Here is a 20,263-nt window from a genome sequence, read left to right as displayed (position 1 = left end):
GGCCGTCTCAACCTTGTTTGTAAACATATTGTGCTTGGCTTTTTTGAAGCTCTTTAATTTTCAGATTTCCTTATTTTCTGGAAGCATAGAAGCAACTTCATAAAATATGTCACTGGTCATCTTTGTAAGCTAAAACATATCACAAAATATATAAAAGTAAATTCTAGTAGGCGGCACGATGCTACTTTTGTTGCATTTGAGATTTGACAAAATAAAAAGTTGCGTTTGATTTGAGAGGGCGGAACAATCTCTTTTTCTTTTGGCTGTCCTTCCTGACAAACAACAATGGCTTCACAATGCATCAAGCTGCCACCAAGCTCATCGAAGTACTTGAAGCTCTTCTGGATTTAACATTGCCAAGATGTTTGGACAAGAAAAATGAAGTCTGTCTCTACTTGAATAGCAAACCGCTTCTTTTACTAACAAGTAAAAATAGTTCTTCACCAAATTAGAGGGAGGGCACTTTTCCTCTTGTATCCCCCTCTTTTGCTTTTCCAAGACATCTTTGTTTTTATGAGATTAATATAATTTTAAAATTATATTATCTCCTAGAAAATTGATAAGAGAAATTAATTAATTATCATAATTTAGGTTAGAAAAATACATTTTTAATTAAATCAATCAATCAAGATTTGCAGATGCCCTACTTTTTCCCGCTGTGCGCGCGCAGTGACAGCTTTATGAGCCAGAAAGACGTCGGAACCCTACTTTTTCCCCAGTTTTCTACTGTCTCTTTCTCTCTCTCTCGTTTTCAAGAAGACGATTCCTGCTTATCCTGCTCCTCCGCTTGCCTTCGGAGCCATGGATGGGTTGTAGAGGGCGCTGCGACAGGAAAAGATGGACCCCGGCTCTCTCAACCGCTCCGGGGATGCTCTCCATGGCCTCAGCTTTGGACAGAAGATTTACTTTGAGGATTCTGGCGGAGGGGGAAGTGGGAGCTCCTCCAGACCACCTCCGGCTCCGGTAAAGGCAGAAGCGCTAGAGCCGCCTCCGTCTAGGAAAGGTAAGGGGGCGGCGCAGGGAGGGCAGCCGCAGCCGCCAAGGTGCCAGGTGGAGGGATGCAATGCCGATCTGACTGGCGTTAAGACCTACTACTGTAGGCATAAAGTGTGTGGGATGCATTCCAAGGCGCCCAATGCGATTGTTGCGGGGTTAGAGCAGAGGTTCTGTCAGCAGTGTAGCAGGTCATTTTTTGATGATTAATGTTTTTATAGTTTTTCTTTCTGACTTTGCATCTAGATTGATGATCTCGATTCGCGTATGAACTGATAAAACCCTTTTTCTTATGCTTGGCCATATATAGCGGAGTTAAAATTTGCGTTTTTTTTTGTTGTCTTTGTGTTAGATCTGCGACTAGCAATATTGGTTGACCTCATTTTTGATGTTATATTATGGGCGATCGAGATGATAGTTTTTATTTCACTTTGAAATTTGTTTCTGCTCCTATACTTCCCTTTTGATTCAAGAATATTAAGGGGGGTTTTCGTGGTTTTGGGTTGATTTTTTTAGCAGAAGTTTTTAGATGGTTTGGTAGATCTCCAACGATGCAGTGCATACTATCACTACCCTTTAGCCTTACACCTGATTATAATCGCTTTCTTTAGCATCATAGATGACGCTTGAATAGGAAATATCCGTCTACCAATCTGCAAGTTTGCAATTTTAGCTTCCAAGTCAGTCTTTTTTTTTAAAATACTTTTGCTTGCTTCAAGGATACTGAAGTTCATTCATAGTATTTTTGTTTTTCCCATTAGCTGGTTAATCTTCTCAATGAATGCTTAGAGAAAGTTTCCAGAAGTGTTTGATAGTTATGTTTATGTTTACATCCTTTGAAACACTTAAACGCTTGCGTTTTCCATGTTTCTGAATTATGGCGTAAGTGTGGACGTATACTTATATCCCTTGTACTCTCTCAAAGCTATTGTTGTGATACGATGTTTCTGCTCTAACATAATTTTTCTTGTTGTCTGAGTCATCCAACACTTCAAACTCATCGGAATGCAGTTGAAAGTTACAAAATTCATAAAGGCAGCTTGTGGTTTTACCCATGCAAGCTTCACTATGAGGGTTCTAGTATAGTTGTCTATGGAATTAAGGTCACATTAGGTTGCAGTCTACCTCCACAAAATCAGTCACCATCTTACTTTGCCCATTCCTATTACTACTACTATCATACCAGATGCAATTTGATGCCTACTCTATAAACATCAGTAATCTGTCACCATAGAGCCACATTTTTTAAAATACATATTATTATATAAATAACTGTGCTATGGAAATATAAACATGAATAATTGCATGTGCAAGATACTACTACCACATGCTATAGGAAGTAGACTGATACAGAGGAATGATATTATGTAATCCTGCCTCTGCTTGTAGATCTGATCATCGCAATGTCCAATTGGACCTAATGAAACCAAACAGATTGGATCCTCAACATCTTCAGATCTGTATACTGAGATAACTGCTCTAGCAGCCCAGCTAAAACTCAGCCTAGATTCCCAGGATTATTGTCCTTTTAGATTTATTTGGTTGTCTTTTTTGAATCTAGCTATCACCTAATTCAGATAGTTTAAATTGCCTCCTTGGCTTACGTCATGGTAACCCCACTGAGCCTTACATGCATTCTTTAGCATCACATTATTGTTAGACAACCGACTTTTCCTGTGAAGTTTTTAAGGCAAATTCTCCGCATCTAAATTCATTTACTAGTAATTCAGTTCTCCTATTGTAATACTCATCCAATTCCACTTTCAACCCAACCTCCAATCATATCCTGTTATGAATGTGAAATAATAAAATGGATTCACTGTGATTTCTCTTATGTTCTCAATTTTTTTTTCTAACTCTAGCATTAAAAAATTATTGTTGAATAAATGTATTTAAATGTCATTTCTCAACCTCATAATAAAAATGTGCGTTCAACATGTCTATTGGTTTCCAACTTTCTTTGGTGTAATCCAGAAATTTTCTTGTGCTTTATGTCCTGTTGGCACTAGGGGTGAGCATCTTCGGTTTATTAATTTAGTGAGGAGAATCTAAACAAACCAAAATGTTTCTATTTGAAAATCGAAAACAAAATCAAACGGCCACCATTTCTGTTCTAGTTGAAACAAAATTAAAATTTTTGATTTGGTTTCAGTCTAGTTGAGTTTGAAACCATTAATTTAAAAAATATAAAGGAATCCAAAACCGAATAAAGTTATTTTTTAAAAAAATAATCCTTTTGAAATTAATAATAAAATTGTTATTATTTAGGGTTAATGTTGATTAGGGAATATAAAAATTAAATAACAACGGCTTCAGCAAGACTCTGTTTTTGCCTCACCTACATATTGCTGCAACCCTGGTTGATATTTGCCCCTTTATTGCTAACTTAATATGAAAAATGCTTCCTTGTCTTCACAGGTTTCATCAGTTATCTGAATTTGACCAGGGAAAGCGCAGCTGTCGCAGACGCCTGGCAGGACATAATGAGCGCCGGAGGAAGCCACCTGTGCTTTTCCCATCACGCTTGGGCTGCCTTCCTCCAATTGCACACGGTCACCAGCACCTCCTAAGTCGTTTTCATGTTTCCATTTCTTTGTTTATACTGCATTTCCTGTGATACCAGTATTTGTTTATTTTTTTTCTGCTGCATTTACGGTGAAACCAGTATGGTCTGTTATACAGAACAATCTAGCAGATCAAGAAGCTTTCCGGTGGATTTTAGCTACCCAATTTTCTCAAGCAATGCAAGAGGTGTCTTGTCACCAGCAAGGTCCGGTCTGGTGGTTTCTAATGAATGGAATGAAGGATTAGATGCTCCACCCATTGCACCTGCTTTGCATGGTACTACACCTCCGTGTTCTCAGGGATCTTCTGCAGGGTCTTACGGCTCTCCGGCGGAATTTCCACCTGGTGAATATGTTATAGAAGTCTCGGACTCGAGCTGTGCTCTCTCTCTTCTGTCAACTCATGCATGGAATAGACACTCCACCGACAATTTTCCTTCAGAATTTCCAGCAAGCAGCAACGTGCATGGTTCCCCAATGTCTCGTTCCAGCGTCACCAGTGATCGTGGCCCCAGCTCCTGGGGCTTCAGAGGTCATAGAGACCGGACTAGCGCACATGAGATTCAGGATGAAATGCTAGCAGGGGCAACTGGAGCTAACGGTGCTCACTTCTCAGGTCAGTTAGAGTTTGCTTTGCATGAAAATGATCAGTGCCTTGACCATGGTTCCGGTAGCTCATATGACAATTCAGGCTCGAAGATGCATTAGTCTCTTTAGTTTAGAACTGGTCATGGTTTATTTTGATGAAATCTTGATGATGTAGCATGTATGGATGCCTTTGTTTGATGGCTAGCATCATGCATCCAAATCTTCGTGAACCATGAATTGCTTCATTTCCAAAGATCCATGTTATGTTACTAGACATTGATATCTATTTGTATGAAACCTGCGTTCTATTTCACCTGGATTGATCCAGGTTAGGAATTGTGTTCTGTTGTTTTTGGCTAGAAACTTCGATCATCCATGGATTTGTTATGTTAAACTGATCATGCGTCTACCCTTTTCTCCCTGGTTCAATGAGTTGATCATATATAGATCACATTCATTAATTGAGAGAAGCCTTGAGAGGTTTGGGCTTCTGACAAATAATAATTGATGTCGCAATGCATGAGCAACTGAAAACTTCATTCGAGTACTTGAGGATGTTTTAGATTTCTATTTCCAAAGAGGTTTGGACAACAACAAAAAAACAAAACTATCTGCTATTAATAGTAAGCTACTGTTTTTTCATTTTCAAGCAAAAGAAACAGTTTCCTTCCCAGGAATTCGTCTCTGGTAGATCACATAACTGTTTGTGGTTAAATTTATGCCTTTGGAGTTTATAATGTTGTCTTTAAGATTTTTTGATACTTCAATTAGCAGTAATCATTCATCAAAAAGAGGTTTGATGAATAGTTTAGATCAATTCTTGTTGTATATTTCCATTTAAAATTCTGGCTCCTACTTTCAAGGTGCCAAAATCTTACATCTCTTTCATTTTTTTTAAAAATGTATATACTTACTTTGGTGCATTAAATCTCTCTTTTCCAATTATTTTGATGGTTTGAGCTTTACTTATTTTAGAAAAAAAACATAATAGAGAGCTTGTGAGAGTGAGAGATGTAATTTAAAATTATTTTAAGATTAAAATATATCATCTAGGTATTTTGGTTAAAAAAACATTATAGGTTTTTGAGAGTTGAAAATAATCATGAAAGCATTCTTTTATAAATCATTTTATTAAAAATAAAATTATATCAAACATATTCTTAGATGAAATGATGTTTTGAGTTGAAAATGGAGAGGCCAAAATGTCTCAAGAAATATCATTTTGTCAAGAAATGATGATGTTAGTTAGACTGGTCCAAAATGTCACTTCGACAAGGACGTTATACCACAGCGTCAGTGAGATTACAAGTAAAGCATTCAAAATTTTTGAGTTGAAAGTTTACGTCAATTGATTCAAATAGAATTTTTTTGTCCTAAATGATTTATTAAGTTGTTTTAATTCAAACATGATTTATTAAGTTTTTCGATATTCATTTTGGGTAGAATAAAGAGTAGTTGAGTAATTTAACTTTTCTTGCCAGTAAGAAAAATGATTTTCGGAAAATCTACTGCACAGACGGTTCCACCTCGCACATGCAAACACAAGCATTCTACTAATTTCTGTAATTCAAGGCAGAGAGAGAGAAAATCTGATGCATAAGATTTTTTTCATTATCATTTTTCACTTTTACTTTCACTTTCACTCTCATCGGTATCTTCAAACCCTTTCATTTATTTCAATGCACGAGTCGCCAGTTCTGGTGAGTCTGTGAGGGTCCTCATGATTTTGCAGAAAGATTCTCTTACAGTGAGATCCTCAGCGCAAACAGGCAAAACACTCCATGGTAGCTTACCAAAGCAAATGCACAACATGACCTACAAAAGTTACCTTTCCAAGACATTTGCACAGAATCAAATCTCAGAAAGCTATAACACGAGAAACATCTACGAACAATGCCTCCTTTTAACCGATTGACATTTGAGAATGTCAAATTGTTGTTCTTGTTGCTCGTTCTAAATCTCTAGCTATAGTCTGATGCAAGGAAAAAGACTTTGATACCTGTACGCTCATGATCTTCCCTGCCTCTCTACATCTGTATCTGTCGTGCTACCTGTGCGTCCTCTTGGATGGTATTATATATTATACTGCAAGTATCTCAGCGTGGCCATGATGGCTTTACGAACCAGCAGAAAGACATAAAGATCCTTTCCTCTTTACTGCTTTTACACACGCTCTCCCAAGTTTAAGAAGCCGACTCCCACTTGTTGTGGTCCTCCTCTGGGTTTGAGCCATGGATGAGTTGTAGAGGGAGCTGCCACAGCCAAGAGATGGATTCAAGCTCTCTCAAGCCTTCCGGGGCCTCAAGCAACTCTGGGGACGCTCTCAGTGGCCTCACGTTTGGGCAAAAGATTTACTTTGAGGATGGTGGCGGTGGCGGTGGCGGTGGCGGTGGCGGTGGAGGTAGCGGGAGCTCCTCCAAGCCGCCACGGCTGGCTCCGGCCAAGGCAATGGCTGCGCTCCCTCCGGCTAGGAAAGGTAAGGCGGTGGCGCAGCCTCACCCGCCAAGGTGCCAGGTGGAGGGGTGCAATGCCGATCTGACCGGGGCTAAGACTTATTACTGTAGACATAAAGTTTGTGGGATGCATTCCAAGACTCCCAAGGTGATCGTTGCAGGCTTGGAGCAGAGATTCTGTCAGCAGTGTAGCAGGTCATGCTTTTGATACTTTTACTGCTTTTTTTATAGGTTTTCGTATCTGTGCTTCTACATGTTTGGGAGAAAGAGAGCTTGATTTCGATCCTCTTTGTGAACTGACGAGAGCCTTTTGTCGGTAATGTGTAGTGAAGTTTGCTGCTTGAGTGTTGCCTTGTTTAATTAGATCTGGTACTAGTTGTGTTGTCGTTAACTTATGGATCGTTGGGTGGTTAATTTTGATTTCACATTTGAATTTGTATTTCTGTTTTTATGTTTCCCTCATAGTTCAAGAATGTGCATATGCTACTTTCTGTAGGATTTTTGTTTTTTTACAGGTTTGTGTTGAAACTTCTTTCAGCAGAAAGTTGTTTGTATTGGGAATGAAGTAGACTATCTTAAACTCATTCTTAGGTTGATTCCTAACCTTAAACTTTCTTGTATAGAGCCCTTTCAGCATGATTAACATCACTTCATATGATGTCCCTCCAGCCATCTTTAATTGCGATTTTAGCAGCATACCTGATGCTTACTTTGATGGTACTGTAATTGTTCAATTGGAATCCTTTTCGACTTGAGCAACTAGTAACTTTCTTGATGTATGTTTGAATAGTGTTCAGAATCATTGTTTTGAAAGGTTTTACATAAAAATGCACTTGCTTATATCCTCTTTACGTTACCAAGCTAAGTCAATTTCTTGTTAAATTCCATTATTTTTTATTTTCGATCACTTGATGTTATAAGTTAGTTTCAATATAAATATGTTATCTCTATTACAAAATATGGAACCACAACCTAATGAGGGTGGGGCGAATAACTTAGACAAGGTTTGACACCATACTTCTTGGATGTAGGGGGCATGAATGAATCAAACACACATACGTACATTGAAGTGGGAAAAGATAGACTATGTCATGAGTGTAACTTGGCTTAGATGGATTCAATAGTTGTTCTTAATAACAAAATGCCGTTTAGTAGAATTCCAACTAAACGAAAAAACTGTGAGACTAATAGTTGGAGGAATCAATCAAAACAACAAGTAATACCTTGGTTGTTGTCAAATATATAGCATCACAATTTAGTATTAGAGAATGAACCTGCTACTAGGTGTGTAGATCAAGGATGAACTAGTGGAAGCAATTCCGCTAGTTAAGAGTGGGAAAAACGCACTGAAGTTGGAAAAGTGTGGCTTGTAATGATCATAACTTTCCTTAAATGGATTGACTATGTCGGTAATGAGACATCCTTTAGCATAATTGGTTGGGTTTCTCATAAGAATTCCAATGTTAAAGAGTGTTCAGTGTGGAGCAATTCTGAGTAGTCACTTTGGAGCCAAATATCATTGTACGTAGAAGAAAATCATGAGATCAACAATATTCGGTCAAAGTGATAATAACTCAAGTTTCCTTGGACACGGTGAGTTACATATGCACAAACAGGCACATTTGTGTACCATGTGTGCATTATCTTGTGGCTCAACCGCACATTGCCTCAATACAATTTCTAAAACCTTGTTTAGAGATGTTTGGTATTTGTAATTTGGTTTATATCCTTAGCAATATGAAAGACACAGCAAGAATTAGGTTCATACCTCGATTAAACATTATGATAGAATTTGGTGTGTTTATATGCATATGACATTGCAGCATGACTAAGGTTATGGTGGTATCAACATACTCAAAGATGATTAGTAGATTCCATAGTGAGAGAAGTTAATAAGTTAGATGTGTAGCTTCCCTGGACTTTTAATAAGTTCTTTTGAAATTTGTATCTTGCTACTATTTGTCTCTTATATTGCTTGCTTAATCTGGAAGTCCTTCCTTATTTTGTTGTTGGGATCGATCAGGTTTCATCAGCTATCTGAATTTGACCAAGGGAAGCGCAGCTGCCGCAGACGCCTTGCAGGACATAATGAGCGCCGGAGGAAGCCACCTCTTGGGCCTTTCGCGTCGCGCTATGGCCGTCTTGCATCATCTGTGCAGGGTTAGCTGCATCTCCTCAAGCTGCATTTACTTTGCTAGTTCTCCTTCTTTGTGCTACATTTACTGTGATGGCAATGTGGTTTGCTACACAGCACCTGGCAGATTCAGAAGCTTTATGGTGGATTTCAGCTATCCAAGCTTTTCTAGCACTGCGAGGACTGGGCCGACTGGCCTGGTGGCCGCCAACGAGTGGCGTGGAGTTGATGCTCCACCGCTCGCACCCTCTCTGAATGGCACACATCCATGCTTCCAAGGATCTCATTCTCCTGCAGGCTCGTTCAGCATTCCCATGGAAATTCTGCCTAGTGATTGCCTTACAGGAGTTTCAGACTCTAGCTGTGCTCTCTCTCTTCTGTCAACTCACACATGGAATAGAAACTGCATCAACAATCCTCCTCCGGTAGTACCGGCAAGCAGCAACTTTGACGGTTCCTCAGTGTCTCATTCAGTCATCGTCAGTGATCGCCCGGCGAGCTCATGGGGGTTCAGAGGCCAAGGAGATTGGACCAATTCACAAGAGATGCAGCATGAAATGGGATTAGCAATAGCAACTGGTTCTAGTAATGCTCATTTCTCTGGTCAGCTGGAGTTTGGTTTGCATGAAAACGACGATCAGTGCCTCGACCCTGGTTCCAACAGGGCATATGAAGAACATTCAGGCCCAAGCACGCATTGGTCTCTTTAGAATTAGACGACCTGGCCATGGCTTGCTTTAAATCTTGGTGATGTAGCATGTTTGGAAGTTTTGTTTGAAGGCTCGCATCATGCGTGCAGCCAAACCTCCATGAACCAACCTTTAATTGCTTCATTTCCAAAGGTAGATCTTTATGTTGCTTTATCTATCTACTCGTATTAAAGTAGTAATATTGTGCTGATGCTTTTGTTTAAAAACTTGGATTTGGCACGCTACTTGTATTTGTGATAATGTTCTCAGTTTGCTGCTATATGGAAGTATTTCATTATCGTGTTGTATTTGTGTGTGTGGGTGTGTTTTATGTAATTCAATTATCCTTCGACTTTGAATTTAGAATATGAATATTATTTAATTATTGTGTCAATAGATATTTTAAAAGAGTAATGATTTAGGAAGAATGTCAGCATGAATGCGGTATGACACTCACAACTGCATGTAGTGGATCCCACTGACATGCAGTGGGATCCATTGTCAGTGTCATGTTGCATTCATATTGGTATTTTTTCTACTATGAATCATTACTCATTTTTAAAAATAAATACTAAAGTCTAATATATCTTTTTTTGGGAATGTTTATATTGTTTTTCGTTAAGTTACTTTTGCAATATGTCTCCAAAATAGTGCTTTAATTTGTAGCACACAGCCTTGCCACATGATGCCCCTCTTTTCTTCTAATAAAAAATGATAATCACATTTAGTCACATTAACTCAATCTCTGGGGTGACCGGTTCGGTCCTACAGAAGTTTCCCATTGATCATCAGGATAAATCAGGAAGTGCACGCAGCTGTCAATTCAGATGCCCAGCATCCTTTGATTGCGATCTCCATTTGGAGAAAAATTCTTGTAAATACGTCGTAGTCGAGGATCAAATCACGAGTACCTGAGTGAGATGTCATACTGCGGCACCATGGTCCTGAGGACTCTTTTCCTCCAATAAAAGGACCAGTAAGATGAGGGTTTAATTCAAGATCGGCTAAGGGGAAAGCTTCGGAGTGTGAGATCCAAATCCAATGAACTTGTTGAACCAGGAACAAATCGTGCACAATTGGTTGCACCAAATCCAATTTGACCCCTCCCAATTCCCCTCGTCGAATCGGGTTCCGCTCTACAAATCCAAGCCTCGTCGTCGCCGTCTTTTCCTCTTTTAACCATCGACGCCCTAAAAAGAGGACGAGGCCGAGGACAGCGACGAAGCGGCGTGAAACTCTGATACCCAGGCCGAAACGGTTTGATCGGTGATCATTTCAAATAAACAATTCTTATATATAATGTTCTTTGGACTGGGTTGTTGAGCAGGTGATTTGAGTTCGAGGGAAATGATTGATCGAGATGACAAGGGGTGGTTTTGCTAATCCGATAGGAAAGCTTGGGGTTGAATTTTCGGTTTTACAGCAGAGCAAATGATTCTTCTTGGTTAGGCGCGTGAGGTGGGAAAATTCATAGGTTTTCACCACTAGAGAGAAATCTAAAAGGTATTGCTTTGCTTCGATCTTTGTGATTTTTCAATGGAATTCAGATTCTACTCAATGGAAAGAGGGTTTGTGGGGATCATGATGAGTCTTGGATCGACCTGGATTGACCGCTTGGTGATCGTTTTGCTTTGGCTGTCATTTGACATGCATAAGTTTGATTATCTATTATTCACAATTCTTGCAAATTGATTTTGAGGGGTTTAAAAGGACTCTTATTGTAGATGAACATGTACTTTTCATTGTTTGTTTATGCAAACCTCTACTCTCTTTTTTGTTCCCTTCTCATTTTTGTCGGAATAAATCATGGTCTTTTGTCAAATACACAAAACAAGATTATTGTGTTGTTTTCATTTTCCAAGTATTTAAATCTTCTTAGTACTAGTGAGAATCAAAGACAATTAAGGAGTGGATAAAAGCAATTTTTGTCTACAGGTCACGTATGCTATGGATCATCTGGCAATAGTAGCACAGGACTTGGTAGGTGATGCTTCAGATTTTGAGGTGGACGGTGTCCAGTGCGACAGTCTCAATGAGAATGATGTTAGTGATGAAGAGATTGAACCAGAAGAGTTGGCAAGAAGAATGTGGAAAGATAAAATTAAACTAAAGAGAATTAAGGAACGGGAAAAGCTTTTTGCTCAGCAGACAACTTCTGGGGAGTCTAAGCCAAAGCATATATCTAACCAGGCTCTGAGAAAGAAAATGGCGAGAGCGCAAGATGGCATTCTCAAGTACATGTTGAAGTTGATGGAAGTGTGCAATGTCCGTGGATTTGTCTATGGAATCATTCCTGAGAAGGGTAAGCCTGTGAGTGGTGCTTCAGACAACATAAGAGCATGGTGGAAGGAAAAGGTGAAGTTTGATAAGAATGGGCCTGCTGCCATAGCCAAATACGAGGCTGAAAACTTTGCAGCCGCACAGAAATTTGGGGTCAAAAATCATCAAAGTCTGATGGATCTACAAGATGCCACACTAGGATCTCTTCTATCCTCATTGATGCAACATTGTGATCCTCCGCAACGCAAATACCCCTTGGAGAAGGGTGTTCCACCTCCTTGGTGGCCCTCTGGCAACGAAGACTGGTGGGTAGGTTTGGGCTTATCTGAGGGTCAAGCCCCCCCATACAAAAAGCCACATGATCTGAAGAAAATATGGAAGGCTGGGGTACTAACAGGTGTGATAAAACACATGTCTCCTAATATTGGAAAGATCAAAACACACGTCAGGAAGTCAAAATGCTTGCAGGATAAGATGAGTGCCAAAGAGAGCTCCATCTGGTTAGGTGTTCTGGATAAAGAAGAATTGTTAGTCAATCAGCTCAGCAGTGATAACGGTTTGTCAGATGTAACTCAAAATAGTGGTCATGGAGATCGGAGGGAGGTGACAAACAGTTTTAGTGATGAATACAATGTTGATAGCCTGGAAGATGTTTGTGGATTTACTTCATCCAAAGATGACGGAACAAATATGCAAATTCACATGCGAGCTTGTGTAGACAATGTAACACATATTTCGAGGGAAGTTAGTCCAACTGAAATGCCTTATCAACTTCGTCAAGGCAAGGAGCAAGTTATTGAACGGCCAAAGAGAAAAAGACATAGAAAAGCTGTTGCAGCTGCTGACAAGAAAATGCTTGTAACTTTGAATGAGCAAAGATCTGGTGAAATGGGAAATCCCATTCCAAACACAAATAACACAAACATGATGCCAGTGGCTCATCATGTACAAAATATGCAACTGGAGGCTTGTGTCGATACAAGTTCAATGCATCAAGAGGGAGTTCCCCAAAGCCAATATCTTATTGTGGAGCCTGGGATTTGCAATTTTGTGTGCAACCCTCCGCGTAATATTTGTGCAGAAAACATGTACATGGGTGGGCAGCCACTCCCGTACCCTGACGTTGGCAATAATGTATCACACACTGCTATTGCAGTCGATATTGGGTCCAACTGTGAGCAGCAGAAACCCATGTCTGTTAATAGTCATGGAATGGGGACTGATAGAAACATTAATCCTGTTGAGAATTATTCTTATGAGCATGTGACGACACCAAATCTCAATCAGCATACGATCAACGGAGACAGGCCTATATTCCTAGATGAACAGTTGTGCATAAGAACAGATGCTTTTGTTTCACCAATAGATTTTAATGGGCTCAATAGTCCAAGCCTGATCGATTTTGGAGACATATTGCAGGATGCAGATTTGTGGAAAGACGACGAATTATTGTCGTATTTGGGAACATAAGTAAGTATTTTTCTTTACCGAATTTGCCTTTTCATAAGCAGTTTTTCCTGATGCATTTTCTCCACTTCTCCAAAAACTTCTTTTACAGGGTAAGCTTGCAACATCTCTTCACAGTTCTGGACCTATCCATCTTGTGCGCCTAGGAAGATTAATGTGCACTAGCTGACTATAAACATGATATCCTGAATATGGCATTCTTTCTTGGTTGGTCCACACCACCTTGATGTTTAGATCATCAATCGTGCCTATCGTGTAAACTAGTATGATCCTGATTTTGAATTACTGGAACGTTAGGAGCATTTGAATGTTAGAGCAATTTTTTTCCTTTTACTTCGTATGTTTTTGCCCCTGTGATTTTTATTCCTTTTTTGTTTCAAAGTACTAAAATTAAAACCTGTCTTACTCTCTCTTAATTTTTTGCCCTCCAAAAATGACCACATTAAACTTCTCCCGAAATTTCTTGCACAATGCTATGACAATTGGTGTTCAAGAATTGACAAAAAGAAATAGAAAGCTGGCAAACTTACAGTGAACAGGTTTCAATTAATAGTCTTATGAAAAATGTTTAGATCTAGAAATTCAAAATCGCATTAATTGTTCTTCGCAATAAGTTTGAAAATTTAAGTATCAATGTGAGACATCAGATGGTATTGTTGAAGAGAAGCATGAAAACTTGGGTAGTAACTTGCCTTTTTGAGTTGATACTGATTTTTAAGCATTTCATTTCTTTATCTTCCTTGATAGGTACAAGGTTCAGATTCAGATTCAGTCATAACAACCTGGGAAACAGAAACACAACCAGGCTGATTAGTCACCTTTCTCGACCTTAGGCATAGACCAGGCCGTTCCCAAGAGAATGAACGTAGCTGCTAAAGCAGGTGGTATGTGGCCTCTTTTGCTGCAGTGCTGCCCTCTTTGTTTTCACGTATTATATTTTAATCCTGGAGCTGCTAAAGCAGGTGTTTTTCACGTAGCTGAACAATGTACAGATCCTATTGATCGATCGCATGACCATCGCAATCATTCATTGCCACATTGGCATGTCGATTTACTGAAATGTTTCGAAAGAAATTTCCTTGTTTCTGGCTTAGCTATGCAAATTCTATTCAGGGACATAAAAGATTGATTAAAGTCAGTGCTGTATCAAGTCTTAACCTAGAATATCTTGCTAGAGAAGTGATAATAAATGAAACATAGGCCTAAGCTGATGGTATTTAGCCGGCGGTAATTCGTATATAGTTGGTTTCAGATGCTTGTTAAGTATAGTTTCTGATTGACTTGGTTTCCGACAAGATGGAAAAACAGATGCTGGTTTCTTGTTATGGTACTTATTTTGGTATGTTTCCCTCCCTTTTTATATCACTGTAATCCCAAGTATGCTGAAAATAATCAGAATGTGGTTGGTTCTTAGCTTGGTTTCAATGCATCTTCATAACTTGGACTGGCTTTTACATTGTTTCTTACTATAAATAAATTATAGCACTTGACAACTATTATAACTAAATTACAGTACATATGTAACTAAACTATGATAGTTACTTTTAACTATTAAGGTAATATATAACAAAATTAAATATTAATATTTAATTAAATTATGATACCTGTCGAAGGTGTTTTTTATATTTTTGAATTTATTAAAGGTGAATAATTGAACAATTAAACTCCTCTAATTTAATTGTGAGGTCAATTCTAAGCTTTGCGTGGTCAAGTTTGCTTGCCATGTCAAAATGTTAGAAACTAATTATTTTATCTTTACTTCACATTGCTTGATTGCTTGGTTACCTACGCATAACAACAAAAATAAAAAAATGTGTCAAATAAATTAAAGTCACCTTACACATTTCCAAGTAGTAATAGTCAAATGAGAAATACCATCGACTTTTCATCTTTGAAAAAAAAAGTGTATATATATATATATATATGATTGTTTGCAAATGAATGATGATAGCATGATTCAAGATATTGCCTCTTATTTCATGCATGCATCACCAACTAAACAAATAAAATTATCTTTTGAACAATTATAGAGCTGATATTATATGTCAAACTTATCCATGTTGAATTGGTCAGGATGTAATTTGGTCTAACAAAGATAAAATAATTAATTTTATTTTATGATTTAGACAATTTCAAATGATCAATTATTATTGTCTTGGTTTTAAAGGTCTAAAGTAAGTGGTCAAACTCATCAACATTAAGTTGGTCGGATACATGCACGGGTATCGCTCAAATTAAATTATGATAATTAATTATATTTTACAATTTAGAAAATTTTAATAGGTCACTTATTATTATTATTATTATTTATTTTTTAAAATCAATCCGATCACGGTGGAAATCATTCAAGCGGCATTCAGTTCACCGCATGGGAAGCGGTATCCACCACGTCAGGTAGCTTTCAAGCGTCCTACGTCGCTGTTTCTGGTCCCCTTTTGCCGGTTCTGTTATTGCGGTTACCTTACCGGCCCACCTATTCTCCTTCCCCTGGCATCTTGATTCTTGGCGCACTCCGTAAACATTAGAAGGAGCCGTAGTCGTCGCAGTAAAAGTAGAGCTGTAGAGGAGAAAGAGCAGAAGAGCGTTGGTGGAAGCGTTTGGAGAGCGGAGAGGTGGCGAGTGAGAAGAGTGCGAGATCGATTGCTCCATTCATGGCCGGGTTAGATCGGCTAAGGTCTAGAAGAGCAGCTCAAAAAGAGTAGCTAGTTCCGATGATGGAAAACGACGGCGGCTCCGGCCACGCCCAGCATCAGCAGCATCAAATTTCCTTAGCCATGCTACATCCTTCACTTTCTTCCTCCGCTCAGATGCAAGCGCGTTTCAATATGTAATCGATGCTCGTGTTGCTGCACATATAAAACCTCCTCTCCTTTTGTTGCTTTTTTTCCTTCTCGATTAAAACGAATTCCTTTTCATGTTGGTTGGTTAGATAAAAGTAGATATCATTATTAGCGTTAAGTACAAGTTTTCGTGGTGATCCATCGATATTTTTTGTGGATCGTGTGAAGGGAATGCTTTCTTCATTTGTTCTTAATCAATTTCATGTTTTGCTAATTGGAAAGTTTTTTTTTTTCCCCGTTATAATACAGGAGGGCAAGTAAGCTAGAGATCGGATCTTATGATATAGGAGAGTTGGATCAAGCTTTATTCATGTATTTGGATGGACAACATGTTAACCAAACATCAGCTCAAGAACAAATACGTGAGTCTTACAAATTGATTTAGTTAATTGTATAGTATGATAGTTAATTATCTGAAATATCCATATCAGACTGAAAGGATTAGAGATTCTTTCTTTACTGGAGTTTTCTGGGGCGATGAGAATCATAGTTAGCAGATCATGTTGTACTGTTTTTTGACCATATTTTGGCCGATAGGAGTTGAAATCTGACAAAGTAATATTCTGAAATCGAGAACATGATGGAAACTTGATTTTCTACACTTTCTTTTGAAAAAAAAAAATCTTAACTTCTTTGTATTTGGTTGTCGACTGTGACATGTAACAAACAACTATGATTACGTTGAAAATTTTTGTACTGAATGGTCGGGAAAACAAGTACTTTTTTCACTTTCTTTTTTCTTATGTTTCGATTTCATTTCTTCCCGGGCAGAGTCAAGCTTGTCCTATGGCTCATTCCGCTCTTGCTTTCTCTTTCATCTCTGTGAAAATTTTCTTTTTTATGTAATGAGCATGTCTGCGGAATCAAAAGGGTATCCCCTTTAATTCTTTAACAAGAGTTGTTTAGTCTTCTACTGTGTGGTGGTTTCATGCTGCACCTTCAGGGAATTTAATGCTTGCAGGGGCTCTTGTTTGCAGAGACTCTCAACATTTTCCCTTCTCAGCCCATGCATGTGGAGCCGATGATAAAGGTACGGGGACTACCAACTCGAGGAATCTGGATGCTTTTAGCTTCATCCGTTTTTGTTGCTCTTATTTTATTCTTGGGTGGTTGCATGCTGTGACTTGTACGGGAGTAGTTTTATTCATCTACTATCCTTGTAGGAAGGAATAAGCTTGACCTCATCTGCAAGTAGTGGTTCTAAGAACTCCTCGGAGCAAGCCATGGAGTTTAGCAACGTTAAAAGAAATCCCCCAGGAAAGGAAGGCAAAGCACAACTTGTTAAGGTGAACCTCTCTTTCTCCCTTAACACACATATGTAGCATGTTTTTAATAATTCATCAATCTAATGCTAGTAATTACTTGTACATGACTGCGTGCGTTTAGAAGGAAGGGAACAGAAAGGGAATTGAAGGCCCCAAGTCATCAGACCCTAAGGTGAATTTATCAACATTTCTATTTTCCACAAGAAAAAAAAATAGAAACTTTGTATGAGCTAATAATGTGTTTGATAATTATTTGCGGGCAGATACTGAGAAGGCTTGCTCAGAATAGGGAGGCAGCCAGAAAGAGCCGACTTAGGAAGAAGGTAGGCATTTATATGTCTATATATGAAGTAATTAAAAGGATAAGTACTATTCATTGACAGAAGCCTATCTAGTTCATGCAATTTAATATATAATTTTCTATTACGTTTACAGGCTTACATTCAACAACTAGAGACAAGTAAAATTAAGCTCACTCAGCTTGAACATGAACTTCACAGAACAAGAGCACAGGTAGCAGTTACTCTTGTATATATGCATGCATGAGCCAATAAAATTACAAATTCCTTAAATTTGTTCCAATCCAATGCTGTGAAAGATGTGTTGCACCGTAAAGGCTCCTCCATAGTTTTCTTCTGCATGAACTACGCAAGCATTTGTGTGAAGTCTATAATGCATATGTAATTAGTTAATGTATGCAGGGTTTATTACTTGGTGGTGGAGGTTTTCTTGGGGATCAAGGCAATCCCACCGGTCTTAATGGGTTAATCTCAGGTAATGTGCAACACTGTCATTAATCATATATGTATTCTTATTGAGGTATAATATAATTATTAATTAGCCTGCTTTTTTTATGTAGACGAGGCCATGTTTGATATGGAGTACACGAAGTGGCTGGAGGAGCAACATCGCCTAACGTGCGAGCTCCGAGCGGCGGTTCAAGAAGCACTTGCAGGAGAACGAGCTGCTGATGTATGTGGAGAGCTGCATCGCGCATTACGATCGGATGCTGCACCTCAAGAGCATGGTGATCAAGTCGGACGTCTTCCACCTCATCTCCGGCATGTGGATGACTCCCGCCGAGCGCTGCTTCATGTGGATGGGTGGCTTCCGCCCCTCCGAGCTCATCAAGGTCCTCTTCGTTAATTCGATATCTCGGTTTGATGCTCCATATAGATGAACCTGGCTTAATTAGCACACAACTAACTATACTGGCTGCAGGCTATATCATTTTGATGATCCCTAAACCACTCTGAACTAATTCCAACCTAACAAAAATAAAATTAAACACTTGAAATATAATAATAGTTGTTCAAATAGATAGTGGCCAATATTAATTGTTTGACGAAGCTAGAAAAAGGTACACACATCATGCATTTATTTTTAACTGATGCGATCACCTAGTTAATTGTTTAGATTATGTACAATTAATTTAATTTAATTTTTGATCTCTAGCCATTGACATATATATGTATATAGAAGAATTTGACATATGATTCTGGTGTCAAGGGAAGTGATGATGCCTTCATATCTCCTGTTTGGCATATATTTGATTGATTGATTAGTTTTTCTCTGGAGGTTGATACAGTGACGAATTACACCTAATAATATAATTAATCTCATGTTCTTTAACATTTTTCATATGAAAAAATAACATCCTAACAATCAGGAAATTGATGTGGTTATATCTTTATAACTCATATTTAAATGCTTGTTTAGATTCTCTTGAGCCACATCGACCCATTGACGGAGCAGCAGATACTGGCAGTGTGCGGCGTGCAGCAGTCGATGCAGGAGGCAGAGGACGCATTGAGTCAAGGCCTTGAAGCCCTTAATCAATCTCTCTCGGAAACCATCACCTCCGACACATTCAACTGCCCTTCCGACATGGCTAATTACATGACCCACATGGCCATCGCCATGAACAAGCTCACCACTTTAGAAGGCTTCGTTCGACAAGTAAGCTAATTGTGATCTACGATTAATGTTTTTGTTTACACATTAAGCCTCAGATTAATTAATGAACACACAATTCAGGCCACTTATTATCAAGCTAGGTCTTAAGCCAGCTGATTTCCTGTTATTAATGTCAAACACATATTTTTGGGATCAAACGCAATATAATGTATCAGTTTATTATGCATGGATATTCAAATTATTAATTATGAACTAGTTTGTTGATCAGATGGCACATTAGGAAAATAATACAAGTGAGGTAGTTCACCAACAGCAATTCTTACTATATTGTTATTGACCAAAAAGAGATAAACAATTCTGTGGGCCAAAGTAGCCGATTCTGTCAATGCCTCCTAAAATTAGTTAACAAAATCCAATTGCAAGTTTGAACATTCATGATTCTTTCCACAAAGTTAAAATTTTTCTGTTTATAACTTAATTTAGTCAAGCACACATGATCTTACTAAGAAATAGATCCTCAATAGCTGATTAACCATTACAGCTTGACATGATAAATGAATGGTTTGTGCAGGCAGATAACTTGAGGCAGCAGACACTTCACCGACTTCGCCAGATCTTGACGACGAGGCAGATGGCTCGATGTTTGTTAGCCATGGCTGAATACTTTCATCGGCTTCGTGCACTCAGCTCACTTTGGCTTGCTCGACCGAGGAACGATTAATTCCTTTAAGTAATGGCATTAATTGCAATCCATCATGATTAGCATGCATCGGCCAGCTGATTAAAAGGTTTAACCTTAGCTAGCAAGCTAGTTGTTTGTCCAAGTCCCAAAACGAGCAAGAGAAGAAGAGAGCAAATGCACTGTCCATTTGAATTCTATTCAGAGGGATGTATAGATGTATGATCACTGAATGAAGTTATACACTGGGGGAAATGTTTCACATCCTCTTAACCTCCTCTACAGTTTTGTCTCTAATATACTTGTCAGATCATGGTATGCCCCTGTCCAAAATTTGATGCTCTCTCTTTCATTGCTTTCCTAATTAAAGATAGCGTATGTTGCATGTGTTTGA

General features: G+C 38.6%; 2 protein-coding genes and 2 pseudogenes across 6 annotated transcripts; all 4 read left to right on the top strand.

Annotated features, from left to right (window-relative positions):
• The first annotated feature begins 675 nt into the window (after window positions 1-675).
• LOC141835222 (squamosa promoter-binding-like protein 17) lies at window positions 676-4,477 on the top strand (annotated as a pseudogene).
• A 1,903-nt stretch (window positions 4,478-6,380) lies between these two features.
• LOC141835233 (squamosa promoter-binding-like protein 14) lies at window positions 6,381-9,442 on the top strand. The gene is made up of 3 exons (XM_074722665.1): window positions 6,381-6,793; window positions 8,622-8,758; window positions 8,850-9,442. The coding sequence occupies exons 1-3, from the start codon at window positions 6,381-6,383 to the stop codon at window positions 9,440-9,442; spliced, it is 1,143 nt and encodes a 380-aa protein (XP_074578766.1).
• A 1,170-nt stretch (window positions 9,443-10,612) lies between these two features.
• Window positions 10,613-14,250, top strand: LOC141835192 (ETHYLENE INSENSITIVE 3-like 3 protein). 5 transcript variants are annotated; one of them, XM_074722633.1, is made up of 3 exons: window positions 10,613-10,678; window positions 10,749-10,924; window positions 11,357-13,501. In XM_074722633.1, exon 3 carries the CDS (start codon window positions 11,369-11,371, stop codon window positions 13,169-13,171), a length of 1,803 nt encoding a protein of 600 aa, XP_074578734.1. In that variant the 5' UTR covers window positions 10,613-10,678; window positions 10,749-10,924; window positions 11,357-11,368; the 3' UTR covers window positions 13,172-13,501. The 5 variants fall into 5 exon arrangements, 3 of the variants coding, with proteins under 3 accessions (XP_074578734.1, XP_074578746.1, XP_074578726.1); XR_012602361.1 differs by adding an exon at window positions 13,916-14,250 and having other exon boundaries at window positions 10,628-10,924; window positions 11,357-13,375; XR_012602360.1 differs by adding an exon at window positions 13,916-14,250 and having other exon boundaries at window positions 10,628-10,924; window positions 11,357-13,431.
• A 1,469-nt stretch (window positions 14,251-15,719) lies between these two features.
• LOC141814382 (bZIP transcription factor TGA10-like) lies at window positions 15,720-20,179 on the top strand (annotated as a pseudogene).
• Window positions 20,180-20,263: the final 84 nt, after the last annotated feature.

The sequence above is a fragment of the Curcuma longa genome, chromosome 1 (genome assembly GCF_044706935.1).
Source record: "Curcuma longa cultivar G26 ecotype Majalengka, Jawa Barat chromosome 1, ITB_CL_G26_1.1, whole genome shotgun sequence".
Classification (NCBI taxonomy): Eukaryota; Viridiplantae; Streptophyta; class Magnoliopsida; order Zingiberales; family Zingiberaceae; genus Curcuma; species Curcuma longa.
The sequence above is the reverse complement of the archived record's forward strand: the minus strand, read 5'-3'. Positions and strand labels throughout refer to the sequence as shown.

Coding starts and splice junctions, on each gene's coding strand:
- LOC141835233 (XM_074722665.1), top strand. CDS start 6,381: ATGAGTTGTAGAGGGAGCTGCCACAGCCAAGAGATGGATTCAAGCTCT. Junction 6,794..8,621: donor TTCTGTCAGCAGTGTAGCAG/GTCATGCTTTTG, acceptor GGGATCGATCAG/GTTTCATCAGCTATCTGAAT. Junction 8,759..8,849: donor TCTTGCATCATCTGTGCAGG/GTTAGCTGCATC, acceptor TTTGCTACACAG/CACCTGGCAGATTCAGAAGC.
- LOC141835192 (XM_074722645.1), top strand. CDS start 11,369: ATGGATCATCTGGCAATAGTAGCACAGGACTTGGTAGGTGATGCTTCA.